General features: G+C 35.2%; 1 protein-coding gene across 2 annotated transcripts in view; it reads right to left on the reverse strand.

The window, feature by feature from the left end:
* LOC101424489 (ovostatin-like) overlaps nt 1–27,638 on the reverse strand; it is a 62,592-nt gene that overhangs the window by 30,629 nt on the left and 4,325 nt on the right. For both annotated transcript variants that reach the window (XM_058282762.2, XM_058282760.1), the window contains exons 5-18: nt 23,877–23,897; nt 23,198–23,366; nt 22,444–22,528; nt 19,760–19,877; nt 17,342–17,456; nt 14,892–15,001; nt 10,568–10,726; nt 9,987–10,220; nt 6,285–6,345; nt 5,581–5,726; nt 5,095–5,244; nt 4,232–4,399; nt 3,509–3,602; nt 72–186 (exon numbers count right to left, since the gene is read on the reverse strand). In XM_058282762.2, coding sequence (XP_058138745.1) covers nt 72–186; nt 3,509–3,602; nt 4,232–4,399; nt 5,095–5,244; nt 5,581–5,726; nt 6,285–6,345; nt 9,987–10,220; nt 10,568–10,726; nt 14,892–15,001; nt 17,342–17,456; nt 19,760–19,877; nt 22,444–22,528; nt 23,198–23,366; nt 23,877–23,897 — 1,745 coding nt within the window. The remainder of the gene's footprint in view (nt 1–71; nt 187–3,508; nt 3,603–4,231; nt 4,400–5,094; nt 5,245–5,580; nt 5,727–6,284; nt 6,346–9,986; nt 10,221–10,567; nt 10,727–14,891; nt 15,002–17,341; nt 17,457–19,759; nt 19,878–22,443; nt 22,529–23,197; nt 23,367–23,876; nt 23,898–27,638) is intronic.

Consider the following 27,638-nt stretch of genomic DNA (forward strand, 5'->3'; position numbering starts at 1 on the left):
ATATTTTTCCTCAGTTTTTCAGGTAAAAAGAAAAAAATAATTAAGTACAGGAAAACAATAAAAAAACTCACTCAGTTGTGACAAGTTTCCAAAGCCAAGTTTCAAGAAATGATGTCGTCAGAGTCTCAGTGTAAGAGTTAGCATTTTCAGAAGTCTGAGAACGTGCATCTACCTCTGAATGTATTCCTAGAAGACAAAACACATTATGAACAATAAACTATTTCATATAGAAAAAAGTCAAATTCAACTTTTTGGCAAATGAACTTATATTTTGAGCACAAGTCAATAAAAGAAGTTATTATTCATTGAATTATTGCTATGTTCCATTCGCTATACAAATGCTTTTCACATATTTTAATTCATTTAATCCTCACAATATTTTTTTATGATGCTTTAAGATCCTTTTCCTAGATAAAAGGATTCACCTTAGGTTTGGTGAATTTTCTATGAATATTTTATAATGCTTACTAAAAAAGTAAGAGTATATTAACTATTCATCCCTGTGATCATCTATCATTGATATTTTGACAGATTGTACTTATAAGTACATACACAAGTAATATGGGAATACACTGTTCTATAAAATAATTAAAACATGACAAATAAAGTGAGGCCCCCTTTGACCTCACCACCAACCTTGCATTTTTTCCCCTCTTGTATGTAATCTTCCACGTATCCGTAGAAAATATAGGTCTATTTTCTATTCTCTTTTATTTTTAAAATGGTAGTATATTTATCATTCAATAAATTGTTTTTCTCCCTTAACAATTTATTTTTGAGCTATACTAATGTTTATATAAATATATTTATTTCATTATTTTTAGCTGTTTTACGGTGCTACCTATACCTTTCTTGATGGGCAAATTTTCAGATTTATTTCCTGTTTTATTCAGTATCTTTGTTCATTGATATTCTAATGTACGACTACTTCTCTGCAGTTAACACAACATGTATACTCTCTGGATTATTGGGTATGTACATTTTTCTTTATAAAAAATACCATTAAAAAGCTCCTTGGAGACCAATTTATATTTTCACAAACAAATGGCATGAGAGCATCTGTTATTTGACATTACCAGAATAAAAATTTTTATGAAGTAAAAATTGTACCACATTTGATTTATATTTCCTGAATTTCTAACAGGATTGAGCAAATTTTATTATGTTTATTAATCATATGTATTTCCTCTCCTGTGCACTGTTCATTCATTAGCTTTTTAACTTTCTCTAGAGCATTGTCAGACATTTTCTTATTAATTGGTAGGAGTTTTATGTATATTCTAGTAATTAATTTTTCTTTGTTTTTATTAAATACATTGCAAAGAATTTCTCCCTATGTCAATAAACTAATATAAAATAATATGTATTAATGTCCATATAGCATATTAAAATATTACCTCTCCCCATTTTCCTAAAAGCAACACATTGTCTAATACTCTAATGCAATTTGTATATATCCTTCACAGATATATAATATGGTTTTAGTGTGTTTATCTATTTTAAAGTCATATAAATGACACTGTAATTTAGATCTCACTGTGTTTCTTAGATTTTCTATGTATAACTTTGTGCTTAAATCTTATTCATGTTGTCTCTTTTTTGGTGAATTTTTTTTTTAATTTTTATTTATTTCTCTTCCCCTTCCTTCCCCCCCTCCCCCAGTTGTCTGCTCTCTTGTGTCCATTCTCTGTATGTTCTACTGTGTCTGCTTGCATTCTCGGTGACACCAGGAATATGTGTTTCTTTTTTGTTGCATCATCTTGCTGTGACAACTTTTCACGTGTGTGGTGCTACTCCTAGGTGGGCTACACTTTTCTCACATGGGGGTGGCTCCTTAATGTGGATCTATCATGAATAAATCTCTTCAAGGTGTTACTTCAGTTAAGGTGTGGCCCAACTAAAGCCTGTCGGGCTTTAATCTGGATTACTGGAGTCCTTTATCAGCAGAGTGAAAGTCAGATGGAGAAAGAAGTCATGGAGGGTGACCAGAGGCTAGGAGTCAATGAAACCCAGAAGAGAAAGGACATGTGACAGAAAAATCAAGGAATCCCAAATATTGTCAGCCAGCCAGAAGATACCACCCTGGAAAGGAGCAGGTCTTCTAGCTTCTTGTGATGGTCTGAGTCTTTTGTGGATCCCAGGAAATTATATTCTTAAATTGGTCCAGTCCTGTGGGTGTGAACCTATCGTAGGTAAGAACTTAGATTATGGTAGATTTGGTTAAGGGTCATGTGATTAGGTTACTTAAGGAAAGCTGTAGCCCAGGGTAGGTCTTAATCCTCTTGCTGGAGTCCTTTATACACTAGAATTGGCAAGGCTGCAGAGACAAAGAGAAACTCCACAAAGCTAAGAGAGAAAGTCCTGGAAGCCAGAAGTTGAAATCAATGGAACCCAGGAGAGAGGAAGCCACAGACTGATCAGAAAGTAACCACGCCTACAGCAGAAGGCAGAGACCAGCAGATGCTGCTGTTTGCCTCATCTGGTGCCTTGCCAGATTAGAGAGGAATCCAGGACCACTGAAGCCAGTCCTCAGGGTAAACAGCATCACCTAATGAAACTTTGATTTGGACATTTACCTCAGCCTCAAAATTGTAAGCTTCTAAGTTAATAGATTCCCATTGTAAAAGCCAACCCATTTCTGGCACACTGCCATGGCAGCCTTTTGCAAACTAAAATACTTCTGAAACCATGAGCCAATAAGTTACTGTTAAGTCAATCCACTACATGGCATTTATTTTAGCAGCTAGGAAATTAAACCTTTTGAAATTGGTGTATATGTTAATTCGTTTCTTGATGTTCCTTTATTTTTTTATGATATTACTAGTGATGTTAAATATCTCTTCATACAGTTTTTACCTATTTGTTTCCCCTCCTTTGTATCATGCCTTCATATATTTTCTCTATTTTTCAATTTTTTCAAAAATTTTTTTGTATGGTCCTTGACATCTTCTAGATTTCTAATCAAAAATCACTTCTTCATAGAGGTGTTCTATGACTATCTTATTTAAAATGGCATGCTCATGTTCTGCTCTTTTCTTTTTTCTTGTTTTATTTTCTCCATAGCAATTCTTTGGAAAGAGTACAATATAATGGTAAAAAACATGTACTTTGGGGTCAGAGTGCCTTGATTACAATCCTGTCTCTTCCAATAATTATCTGCTGCACTGGGCAAGTTAGGTAATCTCTGTGCATCATTTTCCTCATCATTAAACTGGAGTAACTATTTAAGAAATACCAATGATCAGAGCACTTATTACCACCTGAAATTATGTTTCTATGAATTGTCTGTAGCCCACTTCAATGTAAACTTCCTGAATATAAAGATTCTCCTGCTATAGTCTCAATATATCCTTTACATATACTCTATATTGTCACTATGTCACCAATATTCTGTATCAGGGGAAAATAAATACAACAAACAAAAAACCTCTCCTTTTTCCCAAAAATGCTTTGCAAAATTAAGAAATTACAATCTATCACCTGTCCTCTATGTTATATCAAGACTCACCTGAATAACTTTGACCATCATAACGATATCTGGATTTCTTGCACAGAACTGGTTTCCGGAGATGAGAGTTGGTAAAGACTTTTAATCCCATTGCCTTGCAAAGCAAGATCAGTTTTAGATCATATGACAATACAGACTAGCAGTTTAGACCAAGTTTTTGTTTTCCTTACATATTTATTCCCTTTTATTTACTTTTCCAATTCTAATTGTCATATATTTAGACATAATTCACAGCCATTTTCCAAATTCCATGTTTTCAATTCCTTTATTTCCTCCGATTATAATGACTTTTGCTCCCTTTTTCCTTAATACTAACATCTGTTGATGAAAATCTTTAAATGAGAAAGAATGAAAAAAAATCTTATACTGTACATTTGCTGCCTTGAATTTGGCATTTTATGTTGGACTAGAACAAAAGCCCACTTGGAAACACTTTAAACATATATATATATTGATAGTACAGAATTTCAATTTGGGGAGTAGGGGTAGGAGAAAAGTGTTTGGGAATTTATATTAGATACCCAGTACATAATGCAGGCAACATTGTGTCAGGAAAACTGGTAATTTTCTTAGATATTCTTTATCTTGCATTGTAAACCAATACTCTGAGAATTCTTAGATTAATGAAGACACATTCTAAATATTTCCTTGCTGTTTTCATTCTAGTATTCTTATTTTGATTTTGTCACATGTATTAACCATTTTAACTAATGATTTTCTTACCCTCACAAGGTCATAGGCATCTTCTCCAAAGTCAGCTGATGTTGGTTCATAATAAATTCCTTTGTAAAGGATTTGAGCATCGAGACATGGTTCTTTTTGGACATCTTCTAAGTTATGTCCTTTGAAATTATAGCCACTCAGTTCCCTATGATATAGCTGATTATATATCTAATGGTAGAGAAAAATCAATGATGTATTTTTAATGGATAATAATTTACCTTTCTTCCCACAAGAAATATATATATCTTCTATACAATCGTAAAATTCCTAAGGAAAATTGTCATCTTATCTATACAAAATACCTACTAGGAAAGTATAGGATCACAGGGCTATCAATACTTTGATTTGTCATATAATCAATTGCACAATTACTGGCTTAATCATATTAAAACCAATAAAGAATGATGAGAATCAACTGGATTTTAAGAACTTCATATAAAGGGATAGCACAACATTCTTTGATGAGTCATCATTCAAGGACATTGTCATACAACGCCCTTGGTTAATTTATTAAATCTCCCTGAGCCTAAGATTATTCATTAGTCAAAGTGGAAATATAATTTCAACTCCATAGAGTTAATATAAAAATAAAAGGAAATAATGTATTTCAGAATACTCAGTAGCATGGCTATGAATAGAAAACGTTCAGTCAATATTTGTTTTTAAAAGTGTTGCTTCCTTTTACCACAAGAGAATTAGTGTAGTTCATTTCACATGATTTCCAACCTAAAATACTTTTTATTCCAAGTGGACTTTTGCCAATTTCTTGGTTCCCTCGTTTATTTAAGTTTTCCCATTTTTATCTGAGGTAAAGACATAAAACTTAGAGTGGATGGTAAATAAAAGTAGTTTCAATCACTTACACTTTGTTCTGATAGCTGATCATGAGCCCTATGTAGCAATATACTTTGGTCTAGAGCCAAAAGGGCACAAAGAGAGTTTGGCGCAGCTGAGACTTGAAGGCTGATACTGGATCCCGGTAAACTTTTTTCTTCAGAGAAATTTAAGTCGACCTGAAAATGATAATAGAACAAAGAACAAGGGATGGGAAGCCATATGAGATTCTTTCAGACTACCCTTAGTTTTTTCAAATGCACATACCATTTAGGTATGTCTTCTAATCGAGTTACCCTCCAAATGGCATCTGGAACTTAGAAGAAAGGGAACAACTTTCAAAGTGGAGGCCGTAATCCTGGTATTCTTTAATCCCCCAGTGTATTAACTTTACCATACTAGTTTTCTTTTCCAGTTCTCAGAGAAATTGGGAATTTTCTCAAGCCAACATGTTCCAAATTCTCCTCAGTTTTCCAACACTTGAACAATTCTGAAGGGGAATTTTTCCCCCTCACCTTATTATTGAAGCATTTTTCCATTTTCAGTCTGGTACTGTCGGTCATCATTTCTGCTCCAGGATGTAAACTGTAGACAAGCATAACTGCAGAGGGAAATAACTTAGTGCTAACTTCTATAGAGATGGAAAATGTGCCAGTTTTGGCTGTGAAAAGAGAAGATCAAATTAGAAAAGTGTCTTAGAAAAATTGCCGACTCCTTTAGCTAGCAAAACCCTCCATGAATTTCTAGCCGTCTCACCCACTGCCAGCGAACAAGAGGATACCTAATCTAACAAACTAATTCATAAAGCATTTCCAGAAGGAGGTCACCCAACTCTTTAATAAATTATAAAAGAAAATGACAGCTGGGCATTCCTTAATGTTTCAAATTCAAAGTCTTACTTTGTTTCACTTTTAAAATTCTTCCTTGTTTCAATGTAAAGATACTGTTTTTCTTGGAAGAGAAAGGAAAGGGTCAGTGACCCTGTCCCTTACAATAGTGCTTTAGTTATAATTAATATAAATATTTATTAACTAATACATTTTTTCTTTGAAATTAAGCCTATTCATATTCATATGTTTTTACACATTCTCAAACATTGATTTGGGGCAGTAAACAACCCTAAAAATGAGGGGCTATGATTTTAAAGAAAAATGTAATATACACCCACATTAAAACATTCTAGTTGCATTAAATTCTATGCTAAAATGATGGACCTCACCATTATCACTGATCTGGGCTTTATATTGTCCATGAAGCACGATTACACCTTTCGCAATTACCTAGAAGAATGAAAATATTATAATAAACTTGAGGCAAAAGTAACATAATTTAATTTCATTATAGACTTCTGTCATTTACCTCTTTATTTGGTCTGAACAATAAAATTGAACAAGTTCATGTGTGAAATAGGATACCTGTAAATGAGCTTATAACCCTAATAATTATATTCAACAGAATTTAGGCATCTTGGATACATTTCTCTAAAGCAATTTAATATCCCACATTCCAAAACAAACAATTCCCTATGTTTGTTATATATTGGTTTGTTTCCTATACGTGAAAAAATTTCCACTCATATTTGAAAGTATTGAATTATATTAATAATTAAATGCATTTACTTTAATAAAACAAAACTACACAAATACATTATCAAGAGTCTCCCAGTGCTTGAAAGGTCTTTCTGGGTGATGGATTTGTTTGACCCAAACGGTGTAAGTAAGGAATGCTCATCCATCTCCAATCAAAATTTAAGAAGAAAAATAAAAAAGGAGGGGGTGTCACAGAAGAAAGCTTCTCTCACTTCGCTTTTATCAACAACCTTGTGCAAATTTACATCAACACGCTTTACTTGTAATCTCTAAAGTACAAACAAAGGCTGGAGATGTGACCTCTGTTAAGAAAACCATTGTATTTCAGAGTAAAGTCTCAGAGTATTATCTAAAGAGATGCTGAAATTCGGAGAAAATTTAAATTTCTATAAAATCATATAACCTGAAACTGCAGGACCAGGTAATCCTACTATTGTCAATATTTCACTGAACTCTCAAATTGCTTTAACTATCTGGAGTGCGTTGTTTTGGTAATTAAATCCTAAAGGAAAATTGAGTCTCTGCTAATTGTAAGATACTGTATTTGGTAATGTAAGAGTGCAAAGAGGAATGAGACTCAATATTTAATAAGCCTTTTGGCCACAGTTCTGAATACTGTTGTGTATATTAACTCTTTGACTCCTCAAAACAGTAAGATATTATAACAGATGGGGAAACTGAGGAAGAACGAAGAGGTAAAGGTATTTACCCACGTTCACACAGTTATGCTGCCTTTTAAAAGCATAATAAAGAATTCATTTTGAAATACTGTACTTTTATGTCCTTGATGTTGTGCACTCTCCAAACCCAGTCCTTGACCTCCTAGAGGTTACAGAAGAGTGAGAGGCAATTTGCAAGCAATCACATAAACAAAGACATGAGCACAGACTTTGATAAGTCACAGGAGAAACAAGCCCATTGATTAGGAAAGGATATGTAGAGCTGAACAGTACAATGACTTGAATTGTCTGGGTGAGCAGAGAAGGTTTCCTTAGAGAGTTTCATTGAAGCCAAGAATCGAATGATGAAGAGGATCATCTAAGCAAATAGAGTGTAGGCAGTTGGGGTGGTAGTGGTGCAGTTGGGAAGGAAGAGTATGATGGGCATAAGGAAAAGAATGTGGGAAGCTCCTGAGACAGAAAAGAGCTTGTCTGTCCATAAACATGAAAGACCACTGTGTCTGCAAAGAAGAAAGTCACAGTGCAGAATAATGCCAAATGGCACTGGCAAGTTTTCCAAGAGACAGAGAGGTAAAGCCTGGCAGGCAAGGACAAGGAGTTTGGGATTTATTTTAATAGTAATAGGAAGCCACTGAATGTATTTCAATTAGGGGAGTGAAATAATCCCTGTTGCTTTGGGAAGAAATTAGTCTAGATTTCCAGATTTAAGAGTTCTGTGTTCTCTTTTCTATAAAAGGCCTTGGAAAGAGCAAGAAAAACAAAAACTTAAAAGGAAGGAAGGAGAAGAAAAGGAGGAAAGAAGGAAGGAAAGGAGAGAATAAAGGAAGGAAGGGAAAGTGAGAAAGGAAGAGGAAGAGAGAAAGGAAGAAAGTGAGGAAGGAGGGAGGGAGGTAGAGGAGGGAAAGAAGGACAAACTCCTTGTTTAATTACATTAGGAAACAGAGGTAACCCTGCGCTATCTTTTAAAATAGAAATCAGGTGAAGTAATTGTTAAGCCCTTATAGGAGAAGAGAAAAAATAAACATAAGCTATTTCAAGAGGAAGCTGATGACAACTCAATTCAGCCCATGGAACTGCAGAATGGCTCTGCTCAGAAGTGGGAGATATGGGATACCTAGGTGGGCAGGGGTAGAAGGAGGGGAGGGGAGGAACCTAACTCTGGGAGGCTGGATGTCTTCTAAAGACTAATTAGATTCAGCTTCTCTTCCCAAGGATGCTTGGTGCTCCTCACTCAGCACTATGGCAATAGTGTTGTTAAAATAGTGAAGTATTTCAGTATTGGTGGTAAAGAACCTTAGTTCCCCAGACCCACACCCTACTTCCCTTGGACTCACCCCAATAGACTCCTCTGTCCCGCAAGCTAAATAGGCCACACCAGGCCTAGCAAAGGGCTTTAATGGAGTTATGACTGGTCTATTTTGCCTGCTTGGTGCCCATACCAAACTGATTTGAAGTATTTTATTATATATGGACTTGATGAATGAACAGCAAAAAAGTGAGAGGGAATATAAAGAAAACTTGGCAGGATATGGTGATTCAGTAAATAGGGTGAAAAGAGAAGTGTCAAAGGTTTTTCTAAGATTCCAAGTTTGATAAACAGGAGAAATTTTGTTGTACTACGTTCACACTGCATGTAGATCTATCCAAACACTATTAGTTCCCAGAACTACAATGTACTTCAGACCTCTATGACCTTTCATATGTTATTTTCTCCAACAAACCTAAATTTGCCTCCATGTCAGCTAGGGAGACTCCTACTTCTCCTTACCAAACCCTGGTTAGGCATATCCTCACTCGTATGTATGAGGAAATCTATGCATATTTCCTAAGCGTAATTCCCAAACTTTTGTATACATTAGAATCATCTGTTAAAACAAAATTGCTGGGTATCACCCCAGAGATTCTGAGCCTGTAGGTCCAGGGTGGGACCTGATAATCTGCATTTCTAAACCCATCCCTAGTTCAGGATGATGCCCTAACTTGGGGATCATTGTCCTAGCTAGAGTTAAGCATTGATTCTTCTGTATCACCCTTCTGACTGCACACATTTCATTTGTTGCATTTATGTCATTATAATTTAATGTTTTGTCTCCAACTGCACTTTCTCTGTTTCTATTCCCAGAGCCATGAAAAGCTTCTAATGATGTTTGTTGATTGAATTAATTCATGTTTCTTTAATTTTACATCATCCTTATCAATCTTAATAAAGGACCATGCATCCAGTTAGACAACATAAAATAATAAAATATACTTCATTATAATAATTAATGAGCACTTTTCATGGACAAGGCATTGTCCAAAGGGCTTTTATATGTATTATTGCATTTAATTCTCTTAACATCCCTCTGATTAGATTATTTTCATTAGACTAAAAAATTAAAGTTCTCTAGAGGTTAAAGCATGATTTGATCTCAGATATGTTAAAATGGAAATGACAGACTATGGAAAAAGTATGGTGAGAAAAATGAAGTGGATGAGAGTATGATGACTTGGCCTGTCTTGTATAGTTTTTAAACAGAAACTTCAGTTCTGTCAGTTATATGTTTTGCATTTACTTTGAAATTTACCATGATATAAGGTTTACATTAAGTTCCAAGAAGTTTGAAAATCAAGAAATTATTTTTGTTGTGGAAGAATATTTTTAGCACATACCAGATAATTGAAGGTTGCTGTGTAGGCTTTGTCTTGAAGGTTATTCGTATTCATAAGGTAGTGCACTGCCACGTGATTCTTCTGGTTGCATTTCAGTTTTTCTGTTACAGGGACAATCTTTAGGAAGCTATTAAACTTGGAGTAAAATCGGCGAACCAAGAACTCTGCCTTTGGGTAATAAGGCCACAACACCCAGCCATGAGCATAACAGTATTCCCTGGTTTTGTAGGTTGCCTAGATAAAGTGTCAAATTTAGAGACATTATGGGATAAAGAGAAAGAGAAGTCAAACAATATTTTAGAAGATGGTTTATCATCATGCTGCTCTCTCTCTACATGAAAATTTCTTGGTTCTTCTACATTCAGTTTAACCTAATTCCCCATTCCTACTTTGTAGTCATATTCTAGAGTGACCAGTATATGGCTTTCACAAAGTTATCACTTAATATTATTTCTCTAAAATTTTTACTCTTTTCTGTCCTACAATTTCCATTTTTGCTCCATAAATATCCTTTAACATAGACCTAAATATTAGATAGCAAATACAGTGTTTCCTTTTCAACTTGCTTTTAGCTAACTTACTCCCAAAGTCATATTTGGCCATGTCATCTCAGATGTATCCAAGGAAAACTGGGCAATGCCATTTACATCTGTGGTATAGTTGCCAACAATTTTGTTCTTCAGGTGCAACTGGACAACTTGATTTGGGACAGGAGAGTAATCTGGAAGAAGCAATTTAATCTGAGAAAGAAAAGAAATTTTTGAAGCATTTACTAAAGTTGGGAATCATTTTTTTCTTCATAAGCCGAGGTTCTGGTGTCAACATTCCTCTTTCCTTGTCGTGTGTGTACTTTCTGGCTAGTTTCATCTACTGTTGTCAAGTATGTGACAGTTAAGATACTATAAAAATATTAATGGCCCTAACTTTATTTCTCACACCCGTAAAGTTCTCTTGAAACTCAGGCTGATATCTTTACTTGCATCCTCAAAATTTTATAATAAAAATATTTAAGAAATCCTCAAAATTGAATTACCTATCTGTTCAATCGTCCCTTCTTTCTTTCTCATTAATCTCAGGGATTAACCCAACCATTCATTCATTTAGCTACCAATTCAACAATTCAGGGATATCCTAGTTCTTTTCTTTCACCACATTTTTAGTTGTTGAAAAAGTACTCTCAATTTTATTATTATTTTTAACATCTTCTGTTTCCAATTGACCATATTCATTGCCTTTGGGATTGAGTCATGTACCCCACTAAAAGACTTGTTCTAGTCTTAATCTGCCTTCCTGTGGGTGAGAACTTATTTGTGATTAGGCTCTTTGAAGATATTATTTGTTAAGGTGTGTACTTATTTGTGAATAGGATCTTCGAAGATATTATTATTTGTTAAGGTATGGACTTCTACGTGAATAGGATTTTTGAAGATACTATTAGGTGAAATTGAATCAGGGTGAACCTTAAATCACATCATTGAAGTCCTTATAAAGCAGAGGAAGTTCAAACACAGTTAGAGAAAGCCAAAGGAAGAGACCACGTGGCAGAGGCAGAGAGGCAAGCCAAGGAAGTGGAAGGATTACAGCAAGCCAGCACCAGAATACACCCCACTGGGAGAAAACACAGCCTGATGAGACCTTCATTTTGAATTTCTAGCTTCCAAAACCACAAGACTATAAATTCCGTTGTTTAAGCCTACCCATTTTATGGTATTTGTCATAGCAGCCCTAGCAAACTATCCAGAATTGCCATTGCTATTGTCTTATGTCCATTTGTCATCCTGTTTGTTTCCTGTCACATTTAATTGCCTCCTATCCAATGACTCTTTTCTCTGTTGGCCCTGTCTGTTCTTTTTCCATACTGGTGACTAACCAAATTTCCTGAAATGCAAAGCTTAATTTATCTTTCTTCTCCCTAAAACTTTTGTTGAATACTGTAATAAATCATGGGTATTTGCTAGAAATCTTCACCTTGTTTTACTAGTACAGGCAATGCTAGTCTTTAAAGTTGCCTCCCCAGATTGGCATATTTGCACTAAATATCACATCAGCATCCGTGTCTGCGCCAGTTTGGAATTTTTAACAGCATCCTTCTTTATAACACCTGAGGCTTCAGTAATCCTAAAGAGCTATTTTAGACGCCCTCTTTGCATTTCAGCTGATTTCTGCTGAAAGCCTTCTGCTTTCTTATTCCTGCCCACCCCACCCCCATCATTTCCCCATTGGTTCGAGTAAGCCCTTATTTTTTGTGGTTGGCATCTTTAGCCTAATGCCTCATTTGTACTATCTTTCTAGCTTAATAATTCACCTCTATCTCAAGACCTTATCTTGTAAAAAAAAATTGACATATGTCAGCAATCTACATGCCATGGAGTCATGACAGCCTGCTACGCAGAGGTTCTTATTTTACTGCAACTTGGCTAGAAATCAGCTCCTTTGAGCCCTTTCTAATCTTGGGAAACAGAAAAATCCACAAGGTTCCCAAGGGCTTTCCTTTCTTTCTTTGTCCCCATACCCAATAATGTTGACCAGTGGCACCAGCCCAGGATAGTCTTTAGGGACCAGATATGCCACACTCTGTGGATGTTCCTTGCGGCATGTGTGTTTGTTGTGTGTCCTGAACTCTCATGGACGATCATTTCAGCCGTCCACTGATGCTGTGTCTATCACGTAGGAAGAAATTTTCCTGTTAGTCCACAGCTACCTCTGGAGACATTACCCCTGGAGTCTTGAAAGTCCCTCTATTCTGGGAATAAAACTTAACCTTCAAAAGACCTAGCAATGCTGAGCCATGTGCTTATTGACCTTATCACAGAATTCATGGCCACATACATTATCGGTAATTTCTGAGAATGTAGCTAGCAAAGTGCTCTCCTTCACTGCAGAGTAACCAGCCCCCTTTCCAGAAGGAGAAAGAGACTGCCTTGTTTATATTGGCACAGCTCCAGGAGGTGATAATGGCATTTTGCCACCACAAAAAGACCCTAAATCCAGAACCTACCATAGTTTTGAACTAAAGTAGCAGCCTAAGGCTGACATTGGTCCCCCTAAAATAATCCAGGAGATTGGAGCCTTTATGTTGGTTGTCAAGATCTAACTTTCACAAAGGCTAAAAACGGAGATCTGTCCAGGCTGGGTATCTGCACCTGTGTTACGACAGAGCAGACTAGTTTATCCAAGGATGCCTGATTCATGTAGGTACCTTCTCCCCCTACCTCCAGGACAACTTAGAACCCCTTCATTTGGTTTTCCTAGTTCTCCTTTACAGGAGGCTGTGTCTTGAAGTCCCTGACCATGGATTAAATAGTACTCCACCTCTATGTGTTCAGCAGCTCTCAGAAGAGGTGGGAAGGATCTGAGCCTGAGAGATTAGGGTTTAGGTTCACACAAAAATAAATTCCCAGCTCCCAGGTCCTGTGCTAGAGAAGAAGACATAAATGAATTCAATGAGTTGAGTTTGGAGCATGGCTAGAAGATTTTAAGGAATTAACGTTAGTTTTTTAGATGGAACAATGGAACTGAGGTAGCGTTTTAAAACAAAAATCACCCCTGGTTAAGAACCACTATTCTAGGAGTTGCAATATTCTATTTTTATTACTTCTTAATTTATTGGTTAATAAGGTTTGGCCCCAGGGGCCCTTTGACAATGTTTGGAGACATTTTTTGGTTCCCACCTCTCTCGTGTGTGTGTGTGTGTGTGTGTGTGTGTGTGTGTGTGTGTGTATGTGCAGAGGTTCTCCTGGCATTTAGTGGGTAGAGACCAGGATGTTGCTAAAATCCTACCAGGGTAGCCCTCACAACAAAACATTAGCTAGCCCAAAATTTCAGTAGTGCCAAGGTTGAGAAATGATGGCTTAGGGACATGATGAATCTTAGTAATTTTTTTTTAATGGCTACTAACAACACAAAAAGAGTGACAGAAAGTGTGCATACCACTATTCCTGTATGCTTGTGCATCTCAACCCCTACAAGGTAACTGAACTTGAATTTGATCAAGTCTCAAAACCTAACCACTAGTTTACAGGAAATACAGGGGACAGAGGAAAGTGTTAAAGAAAGCAGGGGAATGCAGTCAGAAAAACCTAACTTTAGAGAAATGCTGCAGAACAAATTACACAATTTCTTCAATAAATTTGTTTCAAGATAACAAAAGAGAGAGGGAAGAAGATCCTATTTATTTTAAACAGGGTTAGGAGATATATCAACCAATATAATGTATGGGCCTTAATTCTATCTTTTTGCAATAAACTGAAAATATATTTAATAATTACAACTGGAGAATTTGAAATTTCAATGTCTTCAAGGAATTATTTTTTTGTGATAATAGAAACAAGGATAATGCTTTAAAAATAAAAATTGATGGCGCCTTGATTTGGGCATTTCTAGCCTCAAAATTGTGAACATATAAAAATTCCCATTGCTTAAGCAGAACCATTTTATGGTATTTGTTTGAGCAGCCTAGGAAACGAAAATCCTGACCTGGATGTAGATTCGTTAAATGGTCAATATTTCCCTGACATATCACCTATCATGACTAGAATTAAATCATTATTTGTGAAATTGTGTAGTTTATGTCTATTTTCTCTTTTAAACTCTATACTCCATGAGGGCATGGACAGTGCCTGGCTATCCCTTATACCCCTTATATCTGCAATACTTACAGGGATCATAGAATCTTTTGTCCAAGCCTGAACATTTTTACAGTGTATTAATAATGACACCTTGACAAAAGGCATAAACCTAGACAAACCTGTGAAAACCTACAATGTAGGATACCCTACTATGCTTAGCCCAGCGCTTCTCACAGAGTAACTTCTCAGGAAATAGCTGTGGATGAATGAACAAATGAACAAATGAATGAAAGCGGATTAATGAATGAGCATGTAAAGAAATGATTGCTTCTCTTACCTGACCGAAATAAGGAAGTCCCTGCTTATAGGTTCTATCCATATTCTCAAAGCTAATCCTCACCATTGATGACTCTATGTATATGGATGCAGCCCGTGTATGTTGCACACCTAGGGTCCAATAAGATTATTAGGAAAATATCACCAAACAACAGCCAAAGAGAGCTACAGAAAAAACCCACAAACGTCCACCATTCTTTTCAATAGTTTCCACATCCGAAGCAATTTGAATACATATCTTTTATAAAAGAAAATGAACAAAGATGGGAAAAAAACTAAAAGCTTCTCATTCCCTTGGTGATGCTGATAATTACGCAATCCACTCACATGCCATTTTGAGGGCTTAGTAACTTCATTCATTTCTCAATATTCTTAAGCAATTGTTTATCAATGTTTCTTTTGTTGTCTGCTTGGTTAAAACACACACTTATTCTAATCATAGTAAGGATTATATGTGCATTATTAGAAATTAAGAAGTTTTAAGATTTTAAATGACCAAACTTCAGATATACCAAAGATAACAAAAATTAACACTTTAGGCTATTTCCTATCAGTTTTTTTTTTTAATATATAAAATGAATTCATTGGACAGACAATTTGTTAAGTTTTTTATTCCACTGCATTGTTCATTAGGAACATTTATCAATGTTGGTAGAATGGTATTTATTTCTAAAGCCCAGTGAAAACTCTTATAAACTAATTATTTTTTAAAATATTAATTATACAGTGATTTCCAGTTGAGAACTTGGTTAGCATACTTTAAAACAGTAAAAAAATGCCATGATTCAAAGTAATTCTCCTCAGGAAAAAAAAAAAAGCTGAGCAAAAGCTGTGTAAAATCATTCTCAAAATTAATCTTAAATGTTATGTTAACTGTAGGTACTATAGAAGAGGTTAACTCAACTCTGTAGTTACAAATTCAAATATGGAAGTATTATTATGAATTTAGTTGAATTTATTCTATTAAGACTTTTGTCTATTTGTTACTGATATATATGAGGCCTTCACATATTCATGATTATTTCTCTTTTGTTGGAAACTACATACCTATATGAGTACCTTTTCCCATCTCATTTGACCTAGTTACATCTATTGAAAGATCATCATTTCTCCACAACTCTGCACAACTGCACAATTCTTTGTTATAAATCATGTATTAATTTCTTGACTGTTATCTTCCTCTTTCTATTTTTTTCTCAATACCATACTGCCTTAATTACTAGAGATTTTAATATACCAATATGACATTGTAAGTTTTCCAAGTGATTCTCCTTATTCAAGATTACCTGGCTCTTTTGAATTGTTTTAATTTCTATATATATTTTAGGATACACTGGCATTTTATAAACGTACTTCTTGGATTTTGATCAAAATTGAATTTAGTATATATATTAAAATACATTCACTAATGATTCATTATATTTAGTAATGATTTTAGACTTGCATCTTATTTTTCTGATTTATTTCTAGATGTTTATACTATAAATGGTATACTTATTAACCTATATATTTCTATTAATATAGTTGTAAATACGCATATCTACATGCATTTATATGTATATATGCATATGTAATTTTATATCATTTTTAACATTCTGTTGTGATTCTGTGATAACTTTCTAAACATTTTGATTTTTAAAGGCCGCATAGTAGTCCTTTTAGGAATGTATATATCATCGTTTAGTAAGGATTCTTTTTTTCTTTATTTACTTTGATGTGTCAAATATATTTATCAATTAAATGTTTATTTAATACTTGAATTTCCTCAGGAGGATGTGACAGATGCTTGAAACTCTGAATAATGATATATATACATTAAATTTAATATCCCATGAGCAGAAATTTCACTGAAATACCAGCAATATATGCATAAGTTAAAAAAGATGCTGTTCACAGAAAAGGAGTGGGCAGCACAGAAAAAAAGGATTTTAAGGAATAAAGTGTATCATTTTGTACTTAAGGGAGAGGAAGGGATAGTAGATCAGGGAGACACAGTCTTTACAAGAATGTTCTTGGTTGTGAGATGAGATTTTTATTGGATTTTTCTGGAGTTTCGGTAAAACACTCTCCCCAAACTATTATACTACTCTTGTTCTGATTTTATGCTCACCAAAAACGTTTTATGTCAAAAACGAAATTTCTCAAATTCTAGGTGGAATCATTAAAGGAAATGAGTATGCTGACATCTGAAAAATGAGGCCTTTGTTACAAATCCATGGATTGGCCTTCTGACTTCTGGTTTAGTCTCTTTTGAAGTTAATCTTTGACCATCCATCAGCAGGAATCTAATAAATTTTGATTTCGATGTGAAACATTCAGGTTGTGGATCTGAGAAACTGAGGACAAACACCAGAAAACAATGACTAGATTAACACTGTGTAGCTGCCCACCCACTAGCAATGCAAATGGACAGCAATAGCCCTTGGGGTCTAACTGCTTTGGGTTCATTACCTGTTCCAGTTTCTGTGACAAGAGCGTGCACGTGCAAATACCTGCTGTATCCACCCCGATTTAGGTCAAAGGCATCAGTATCAACAACCTGGGAGAAACAGCCATCGTTTCCTAACTGAAAAATAAATGAATATAACCGTAAAAAGAAAAGTTAAATTTGAAAAAGACTGTGATAGTAGTTTTAGGGAAAAGGTGTAATTTCTGGGAAGCAACTTTAATAAAGCTGTATTAGCCAAGTTCTAATTTTATAAAGTAATTCTTGCACTTTCATAATATAAAATTTCAGTTAATGTATTTACCTATGACTCTACTTGATTTTTTTTTTACAGGTATTAACCTTTACAATACTGTCCACTAAAAAAAATTCATAGTATCATTGTTTTGTTAATTCACAAGATAATGAATAAATCTACCTCTAGTCACCTAATTCACATCTAATATTTGAAAGTTTGTTGATTCCACATTCTTTTTCAGTTTTGAAACTGAGTTCTATTTTGTAGTCACCATGCATTGGATGTTTACAGAACTAGAATTTACACAGCAGTTAAAGAGACAGGCTTTAGAGTTAAAGACCAGCATTTGAACCTTGATTGCCACTTATTACCTCATAAAAAATGCAGATGTTAATAAAGAGTTTGGAGAGTTGTATGTATTATGTAAGATGACACCTGGAAAGTATTAGCATAGTGCACAGTACTTAGAAAACATTAAAAAAATGGTAGCTATTACTATTATTATGATTATTATAATTATTTAATTCTCTTTAATGCCAATCAAAATGTATTTGGTCAAGTTAGAATGCCTCATTGAGAGAATATTTAAAATTCGCAATTAATGAAGTTAAGCAGAGGGAATTGGTGAATATGGCAAAACAATCTAGTATGGTCATGAAAAGTGTCCATATTAAATTGGGGGAAATTAAATTCTTTTTCAACTCCTTCATTTTGTGATGAGATGAGAACAAGACCTAGAGATGCTAGGTGGTCTGTCAAGATCCTATGGCCACTTCAGAGTGCACCTGAAACTACACCAAGGTCTGATGCCATTTCCACAAGTGGAAAGGCCCAGAACCATTTCACTAGACTTGAAGGTGAACGATTGGATGAATCATTGAATAGATATTCCTGCTTTCCACATGTCAGTGTACTTTACGCGATGTATTCTCAATTGTCAGAGCTCTCAAATCTATGCTATAGCATATATCTATGCTATATAATATTTTTGATAATACATTCTGGAATCTAGCTACACTGTGTACTTGGCATGGTTCGTTTTTTTTCTAGAAAGAAAATATTTCATAAAATGTAAGCTTCATGAGGATTAGGACCAAGTCTGTCTTGTTATATATTGTAGCCCCTAAATAAAATAATGCTTACATCTTAAAGGACCTCAATATTGATTTTCGAATGAACAAATGGAGAAAATTTTCCGTTCCCTGAAGTGCCTGAGAATACAGCCCCTCAAGATTTTAAAATATATGATCTTGAGCAATTTACCTAACCTCTCTCTACTTAATCTGTAAAAGTGTGATAATAATAAAACAAAAATTCAAAGCATAAGGTTGCTTTGAAAATTCAATGTATATAAATTACTTAGCCCAGTGCCTGTCACCTGGTAAGCATCTATTAAAAAGTATTATTATCATTATTGCTGTTGCTCTCAGTGTTTGAATAAATAAATAAAGTTAAAATTTTAAGAGCCAGAATATTTGTTATTATTTCTATTCAAAAGTCATCTTCAGGGAGAGCCAAGTATGAGTATGCATGTGTATATGAGTGTGTATATGTGTGTTGATAAATAGTATCACATTGTTTGTAATATTGCAATATGGTAATGGCAACTCTATAGTAGCCAGTCAGCCTTTGGCATGATTCTGACTGGAGTTCTTGCTATATCCTAAAACTGACTTTTTGTGCCCATTTTCAATTAATGGATCTAAAACCTTCCCAATGTGTCTCTTCAGCAAATTCCTCTCCTTTGACAGTTTGAAAAAGTTAATTCCTCTTGCTAGTAGTTAAGAACTCTGCAAGACGCATGCTCCTTCCGGAACTCCTATTCATTTATTTCCAGTCAGAATTGATTGAGAGAAAATAATTTAATCACTCATTTAAAATTCTTAAATACATGTGGACATTTTCTTATCTTCTATCACAAGCATAAGGTAAAATGGAAGACATACCACATTTCTAGTACATTGGTAGTATGTGGGTTACAATCTGGAATCATTTAATTAAGAACTGAAATTTACCACTGAAATGATTAAGACAAAAGAAAAATAGAGAATTTACAAATAGGATTAGGAACGTAGAAAAAAGGAAAAATCTTCAAGGTATACAGGGTAACAAGGAGAAAGGAGAGTGGGTGGAAAGTGAATATAACAGTAATGCGTATTTATGAAGTTGCAGATGCATCTCTTACCTGATGGGTAAAATTTTTACATCGTGAAGTCACAGCAGTGTGACAAGCAGGTTGAAATGCATACGCCCTGCACACACTAAGTTGAATATTTCCTTCCACAGGTTGGCCATAGTTATACCTAAAGGGAGAGAGAAACAACAATAATATTATAGGGATCAATGTCGTTTTTAATCTGCCTAGGCTATTTTAAAAACTTTCTTTAGTGGCTACAACCACAACTGCAAACTGCCATCCTTAAACATTTTCTTGAGGAAATCTAAAACAACTTGAGTGACTAAAATTCAGGTGCATACTTTAAGCAAAGATAGCTCTTAATTTAAAAAGTTGAAAATCAACAAGAAGAAATCACATATCTATGTCACTAAAATACAATGTAAACAAACACAATATTAATAGAAAGGAAAGATATAGAGCAGTTATTGACTATTTTCTTATGTTAATATTTATTTAATGTATATTTACATTGTCTATAAATATAATAGTATTTATTTCTGTGTTTTCAAAATATGCTGTGCAATGGGCATATATTAACTTTTTGTTCATTTTACTTTTACAAGGTAACTTGTATTTATTTTTAATTAAACAGAAGTACAAAAATACATTTTCATTGTTAAAAACTCAAACAACAAATAAAAATTTAAAATCCCCTTTGACCAATTGTGAGAGTGAGGGGAGAGAAGAATCATACTTTCTTCTCTCTCCCTCACTCTCTCAATATATATTTAGACATAGATACATACAAATATATATAAATTTTTCATTTTCTGTTTGTGTTTGGGTAAAAGGGATTATACTCTTTGTAATATGCCAGTAGCAGCTATATGCTGGCATGTTAGATTCTAGCAAATTTCGACTGGAGTCCTTGCTATGTCCTAGAACTGACTTTTGGCTCCATCTTCTGATGCTGGTTCTCAAACCTCACCAGGGAGTCCTGTCAGCAAATTCCTCTCCTTTAAAGGTTTGAAAATTTGGATTCCTAAGCTAGACATTAATAAATCTGACTGATTCAGGGTTCTCTTCTGGAACTCCTAGCCACATACTTGTACTTTTCGTTCATTATGTACTTTTTTCCTTTCGGCTATATTCTATGAGAATTCCTCCATTTCATCTTCCAAATCACTAATTCTCTCTTCAGAACTATTTATTTTTCTAGTTGACTTACTACATATATTTATTTTAATAATCAATATGCTGAATTCCATGTTCGTTGACTATATCTTAAAAGATGCACTATTCACTCCCTCTGAGTATTTAAATTTGACTTTTTTTTCTAAATTTTTATTCTGTTGACCTTTAATTGTGTTTTTCAGGAATAAAGTATTAATAAAATTTAATACTCGTTTCAAATTGTTGGAGTCTTCAGGTGTTTGATGATTCATGTTTATATAGGGGGGATTCCTGCTGTTCTGACTCAGAGTGCCTCTTCTGCTTGTAGCAGTATCCCTCCAGTGAATATGACACAGGACCTGAATGGCAGTACCTGCTCATCTGGGCTTCGGGGCTTTCCATTCATCATGGCTGTTGCCAGCTACCCTGGAAATTCCCTGTGTTTCCAACCAAAATGCATTGGAACTTTCTGGTCCCTTACCTTCTTGCATCCTCCCATTCTACCTTGAGGTGGAAGACAAGATAGGGGCATCAAATTGCTGGCCACGCCCTTTCTTTCCATTATAGACTTCCAGTCCAAAGCAGACACATGCTGGGGGACTTTTAGTGTGGAAATTTAGGTTATTGGTCTTCCTTTCTTCCTCCTTCCTTCCTTCTCTCCCTCCCTCCCTCCCTCCCTTCCTTCCTTCCTTCCTTTTTTTCCCAAAAAAAATATCCAAGAGGAAAAAGAAAAACAATGAAACATAATGTCTATGAGCTTTGACCTGTGACCAGGGAAAGAATCAATTCTCACATCAGGTTTGAGGAGACAGTATGTTCTGATGAGTGCTCTAGCTGTCACTCCTCATTACACGAGCTCCTCTAATGCTGCTTAACTCAGTGAGGAGGGAGGCAGAAGACAGCTTGAAATGGCTGGCTGCTGCTCCTGCCAAGCACATCTGCATCACCCCTTTGCCTCTGCCCTTGAATCTTCCACCCAGTGCATTAGAATTACCGTAAAGTTCCTTTCAACTCTTATGGCAGTTTTCCCTAGGATACATTTTGAACTATAGTTTTCTTCTTTAATCATGTAATATATGAAGAATGAATCAAGAGGCAGAGGGAGCATATGATTTTCCTCCTCATCCGGCACTGCTCAGTAGGACTTTCTGTGATGATGGAAATGCTCTATGTCTGTGCGCTTCAGAAGTGAATAACCACTAGCCTCATGTGAGTAGTAGGCACTTGAAATGTGACTAGTGCAACTGAGGAATTGAATTTTAAATTTTGCTTAGTTTTAATCAATTAAAACAGCCAAATGTGGTTAGTGCTTATCATGTTGGATGGCATGAAAGACTGAGTTAACTTGTGATGTCAGATAGTAGTCAGAAGTCTGAAGACTCTTACTTAAAACCTGATGTCCTAACATGCACTCAGATATTTACTGAAATACAGCAAGAATTCAAAAGCCAGCAAATCCTTTTCACCCCCCCCTTGCCTTCTACACTTTTCAATTGTCACTTCTTTTTAGCTATCTTCACTCCATTCTAGTCTCTTTCTATGAATCCATCATTTTATTGCGCATAATTCAAACTTACAAGGCACAGACATTTATTTTGAATTCAGGGTCCACAACTAATATGGTTGCTGGTGCATCCATAGTAATTCGAAATTTGGGTAACACTGTCAATAAAAAGAAAAAAAATCATATTAACATAAATATAACTATGTATTCCTATGTATGACATGTATTAACATAAATACAACTATGTATTTCTTTCACAGATCATGACTCTATGCTTATGTTTGCTGTTAATACATAGTATTAAGAATATATAAGAGCTAGGTTTTGGAATTGAATAGAACAATATAGATTTGAATTCTAAATCTGTGCCTTCTCATGTGTTGAGCAACGGAAAGTGTACCTAAATATCTTCAACAGTAGAGTGGGAATAATAATATCATAAGGGAATTTTTTGAGGATTTTATGAGTTAATATAAACTAACTTATATAACTAATTCTAATTCCTTCCCCATTATCAAAGGTGCTTTAAAGCATAAATATGGCAAAAAATGAGAGTTAACACACCAGGAACCAACACAAACAGATTTCAGATGCCACAAAAGGAAGAGGATAGAGGTCCCAGGTTATCAGGGTGTTGCATGAGAATTATGGGATAAATTAGTGTGGAGAATCCTGGGATAATAAACAGAGTATAAGGAAGAAGGTAAGGAAGACATACAGATACATACTTAATATGCTATTTAATAACAGTGCCCTTGCAAAACTAGAGAGATTTTAATATGTTTTTCTTGTCACTAACAGATAATAGCTTCATAGCACTTATTTACCATGTTTATTCACGTGGAAGGACTTATACTTTTTCTCTCCAGAGAGGGTTTGCACCATGATGCGATACTGGCCAAAGACAGGCTCCAAGGTTAACTGGAAGGAACCTTCCAAAATCCCTCTTGAAGATGTCACATTCACCTGCTGTTGTATTTGATTGCCACGTGGATCCTGAGAAGCAAGAAAGAACATATTGTTGCATGCTGGATTTTTTCAATAAGAAACTTTCCACTTCTTGAGATTCTCACCTACTCATTCAAAACATGGGTGTGTCCTCTGATTCCTGTCCCATCTGAACATAGGTTCATACTGTAGTACTTATATTTTAGGATAGTTATTTTTTCCAATTCGAGTTTCTGTGCTCATCTCTGATTTCCTAAGTGTGAGTCATTTTATCTCCAGTGCATAAAACAGTAACTGCTCATTAATATATGTTCAATAAATAAACATTCAATTGAAAGAAATCATACTTGCCTATTGTTCAGTTCTTTTAACATGTGACTGTTACTGTGAAATGTTTGAAAAAATATTTGTATCCTCTTGAGGATGGCTACATGAAATAAATATTTCTGAGACAATTTATATAGCCTGTCTTCCTCTGTAAACTTCATTTTTGACTTTGAGGTTTCAGGGAATGTCAAAAAAATGAGAAAACCATAGTTGAAATAACAGTTGTCTTACCTGAAGGGCAATCACTGGATACTGAAAGAAAAATAAAAATCATGTTAATATGTGACCTCAAGATTTTTTGTTTTTGTTTTCTCCTTGAGTGAAGAGATCAAAATCTATTATTAAGGAAAGAAACGTAAGGAGATAATTTAGAATATTTGAAAGAAATATTGATTCTGACTGAAAGTCAGAATGTCTATTGCTCATACTTAAAATCTTCTGGCTAGTTTTCAAGAATTTTCATTTACTTACCACTCTTTCACAACACACACCCAGGAGTCTCAGTAAGCAAGTCTTAGTATGGTCCCTAAAAGAGTCCATGTTCATTTCCAGGCCTGGGACTTTGCTCAAGTTGTCTCTCTCCCCTTAGAATGCTTTCCTTTTTACCTTCCAGTTTCTGTTAATTTATCTTTATTCAAGGTTTTTTGTTTTGTTTTGTTTTACCACATTCCACTCCCTTACTTAATGCCCTCCTTTCTGAGCCGTGCTTTTCCACCGCCCTTCTGTAGCATGTATGGTCTGTACCACTCAGTCAAGGACAACATTATATTGTACCCCCTGATGTGTTTGCTTGGATTTCCAACACAGGTTTCAGCACACTGAGGATGTGGATTAAATAAACTTTTTCCTTCACTTTAGGTAATGCACACAGGCAGGAAGTCAAACACACTTATTGCTTTAAGGTTGCCTTGGAAATGGTCACTACTTTGTGAAAGTTAACTGCTAAAAGAAAATAAAATGAAACAACAACAACAACTCACACATCAAGAAAACTGAACGAGGATAAGAAGAAGGGATCTGTTTCTGATCCCATGCCAATGTCGAGCATTTGGGGAACTCGGTAAATCTAGATTTGTTGCTGGTGGAAGATACTCAACCGTTTCTCTGAAAGCATGCATTCACAGACAGGCAAGGGGTCAATCAATAGGATGCATATATTCAACCTGAGGCTTAAATCCTGGATGAAATATTAGACTGTTAATGTAATTACATGGTACTGGGCTGCTCCATCCCAGAGACATCTCCTCCACCTCAGAAGGTATAATTTTATTTCTTTTGAGGTATTATCTTATAATACTCTTGTATTTGTCTATCAGTCTGCTTAATACTGTGCAGTATATAATAGCTTATATCGTTCAGGTGAGGAGCAGCAAAACAAATGCACATGAGGGAAAAAGAAAGAATTCAGAAAGAAAAAGAAAGATACAGAGAGAAAGAAGGAAGGAAGAGAGGAAGGAAAGAAGGAAGGAAGGGAGGAAGGGAGGAAGAAGGGAGGGAGGGAGAAAAAGGAATGAAGGAGTGAAGGGCTATGAAATTGTATAAGAAGGAGAAAGAATTCATAGCAAAGTAAAAAGGTGACAATATTTCCCATCATTCTTTTAATGCCAAATATCTTAGGAGAACTACGTGTTGTCTCTGGTTCTCCTTTTTCAGATATTTAAACTTAGGTCTCTCCAATATAACAAAATTATCCCCAAAGATCATTAATGACTTCTTTATTGACAAACCTTGTGGTCAGTGTTCAATCCCACAGCTATAATGTTTAACATTGCTGATTCCCCTTCTGGGAAATACTCCAAACTATGATTTCTGTATCCAGCACTAATTCGATTGTCTTTGTTTTTTGAACATTCCCACATATCCTGACATTTCCTTACTAGACAAGTAAATAAATTTAGGCAGAAGCCCAAGGAAAGAATCCTTAGGTGAACAGGGTGATTACAATTTTCAAAATGGCGTCCAGGGAGATAATGTAGCTCAGTGGTTGAGCACTAGCTTCCCACATACAAGGTTCAGGGTTCAATCCAGAGCCTGGTATGTCAGGATAAAAAAAGGTTCCCTAGGGTCCTTTGCTCACTCCTCAAGCTGCTACTGACAGCAACATTCATTCATTGATAGAACACACACATACAGGGATAGGATCAGGGTTCTTAATCCTTGTTCAGAATTCTTGAAACAAAAAAACATAACAGCTGGACTGAAAGCTCTATCTGTTACTCCAAATTCGGGAACATGGCATCTCCTGGATAAACTGTTGAGATGGTGTTGAATAGTTTTCAACAATTATTAGAGGTGAGGCATCTTTGTGAGATCCCCTCACAGGAGGGAAATCAAGAGTATATTTTCTACAAGTGCCATGGAAGAGGAAATATTCTAATAATGAGAAATGAAGTTAGAGTACTGTACCTTTTTCATATCTATTATGATATTTCCAATGCACATGCAACAAATTGAGTTTTTGTTACTTAAATTTGTCCTCTAGTTTTACAAAGATGAGCCTACTTCAAAAACATGGTGTACAAGGATCTAGCAAAATTATATTACCATTGATCTAAACTTTTTTATTTTCTCCAAAAACAAAGATTAGAAAAGGGCTGATTCTGCTTAGTAACTAATGACTCTGTCCATAGCTAAATCTTGCATAACAGTCAAGAACCTAGAAAGCAACACCTTTATATGCTCTTCTGTAGTTTGATTCATAAATCTCTCTCTGATCAGGGACATGATCATATCTAAGACCTCTGAGAGGAGAGGTAGTTCCAGACTATGGGTAAGTTTGAGGAAAGATCTGAAACTTCCTAATATAAATGGAGCTGTCTGGAAAAATAATGTTTTGAATATGCTACATAACTGACTTAAGGGGGAGGAAAGACAGAGTCAGCAGTGAAGGTAAGTACACCGGACAGAAAAGAAAGATGTGAAATTTGGACAATAAAAACCCTCCTGCATACATACTCCATAGCTGGATCCATTTGCATAAAATAATATTTTGTTGTTTGTTTTTTTTCAGTTAAATTTACTGATTCCCCAGATCTCGTAAAAGACCAATTATATATTGAATCATTTACTTAAATGGGATTTAAAACTGAAATAGCTGTGGACCTTACAAATAGGGTCTGGAAATATGTAAACATGTAGTCTGTTAGCTGCCACCATTTCAGAAATACTGTATCAATTTTGATTGCTGTGTATAAGCTGCTGTACTTTGCCACACTGTGGAAACTCCTCTCCAGAAACATTCTGTGAAAACAATCTTTCCAAGGCCCACATTTTTAAGGAACAGATCATCAATACTGTTGTACCTAAGCAAATGCAGTGATTACTAAAGCTGGGAATTGGACAATCTTACCTGGCCTATTGACAATAAAAAACAAAACAAACTAGAAAACAACAAGAGGGAAAAAAATCCTAAGGAGACCATTGGGATGACATTGCTCTTTCCCCTTCCCTGTCCTGCTTTCCCAGTCTCTAATTTGTTTCCCTTGGGAGCACTTTCTTAATAATTCCCTCGTTGATTATTCCCTGTCTCAGGATCTGGTTCTGGGGAAAGATAATACATCCCCTGATAACACCAGTATGAAGAGGTTATAATGTTTTCAATCATTCATTCATTCCCTCATTCTGTAATGGTAAGAGCCTTCTACGTGCCAGATATTTTTCCAAATGTCCAGAATATAGTGATGTGCTTTGCTTATAATGTTCTAATGTCACTTTTATCATAACCACTTATGTACTTCTCCAACCACCTCTACTTGAATGCAACCACTATGGGTAGGGAGAGGGGCTGAAAAGAGTTTCTTCTTTATCTTTGGATCTCAGTGACTAGCACGGGGCTTTATAACGTATAATTATGTAACTAATAATTGCACACTTTTATGTAATTGGGAAATACATTCAAGTTTGTTCATCAAAGAGAGAGAGAAAGAGAGAAAAGAGAAAAGGAAAGAATTTGGTTTAGTGAGGAGTTCAATGTGTCATTAGGCCATTAGGAAC

The sequence above is a fragment of the Dasypus novemcinctus genome, chromosome 20 (assembly GCF_030445035.2).
Source record: "Dasypus novemcinctus isolate mDasNov1 chromosome 20, mDasNov1.1.hap2, whole genome shotgun sequence".
Classification (NCBI taxonomy): Eukaryota; Metazoa; Chordata; class Mammalia; order Cingulata; family Dasypodidae; genus Dasypus; species Dasypus novemcinctus.